This window comes from Pundamilia nyererei, unplaced genomic scaffold (genome assembly GCF_000239375.1).
Source record: "Pundamilia nyererei isolate P.nyererei 1_Seehausen unplaced genomic scaffold, PunNye1.0 scaffold00299, whole genome shotgun sequence".
Taxonomy (NCBI): Eukaryota; Metazoa; Chordata; class Actinopteri; order Cichliformes; family Cichlidae; genus Pundamilia; species Pundamilia nyererei.
In genome coordinates this window covers 555,845-556,857 of record NW_005187700.1, presented here as the reverse complement: position 1 = coordinate 556,857, position 1,013 = coordinate 555,845, and the positions used below count along the sequence as shown (strand labels likewise).

Here is a 1,013-nt window from a genome sequence, read left to right as displayed (position 1 = left end):
GTCTACATGTTCCACTGTTTCACCAGCAGGAAGACAAAGGTGCTGAGGGATTTTCTGGATATCTGGCATAATATCCCATCACTTATTGAGCTCCTTTCAGAAACCATGAGAGAATCACTGAGAAGTAAAACCGGCCACCTGGACCTGTTTGTCCGCTTCCTTCATGGCCTCTGTCTGGAATCCAACCAGAGACTCTTAGGAGGTCTGCTGGGTCAGACAGAGAAAAACCCAGGAACCATCCAGAGAGTCATCAACAACCTGAAGATGATGAACAGTGATAAAATCTCTCCTGACAGAAGCATCAACATTTTTTACTGTCTGATAGAAATGAATAACCTCACAATACATCAGGATATCCAAGAATTTTTGAAGTCAAAAAACAGATCAGAGAGACTCTTTGAGATCCACTGCTCAGCACTGGCCCACATGCTGCAGATGTCAAAAGAGGTTCTGGAAGAGTTGGACCTGCAGAAATACAACACATCAGACCAAGGACGACACAGACTGATTCCAGCTGTGAGGAACTGCAGAAAGGCTCGGTGAGTCCAGATGTGATCATTTACACCATAAATCAGTGTAGACTGGTAGATTTGTTTTTAATACGTAGACAGTACAAAATCATTTTCTTTTGTTTTAGTTTTACATTCAGCTTTCCCTTGGTGAAAGCAAAGCTCAGCAGTTTTTCACACGGTAAAAGGAGTACGAGGCCACTCATACTTAGGGGGTTATTGTCATTGGATCCTTAGAACACCTGGGTGGATGATGTAGATGATGGTGGTGGCTCAGTTTTTTGGTGATTAAATACAATAAATACATAGATTTCTGTAATTGTTGGATAACATTTAAATAATATGACAGGAAAATGCAGCCATTTAAAGTCACTTTAAATCTAGCTGAAATCAATTTATTTTGTTTTATATTTATTAGAAGTAGAGCTGGGCGATAGAACGATAACGATATGTATCGCGATATAACTTTTACTCGATAGAGAAATTAAGCTATCGCGATAGACC

At 40.1% G+C, this 1,013-nt stretch overlaps 1 protein-coding gene across 1 annotated transcript in view; it reads left to right on the top strand.

Moving 5' to 3' along the window:
* The first annotated feature begins 6 nt into the window (after window positions 1–6).
* Window positions 7–1,013, top strand: part of LOC102198317 (ribonuclease inhibitor-like) — a 17,228-nt gene continuing 16,221 nt past the window's right edge. Inside the window, exon 1 of the mRNA XM_013915409.1 lies at window positions 7–539. Coding sequence (XP_013770863.1) covers window positions 7–539 — 533 coding nt within the window. The remainder of the gene's footprint in view (window positions 540–1,013) is intronic.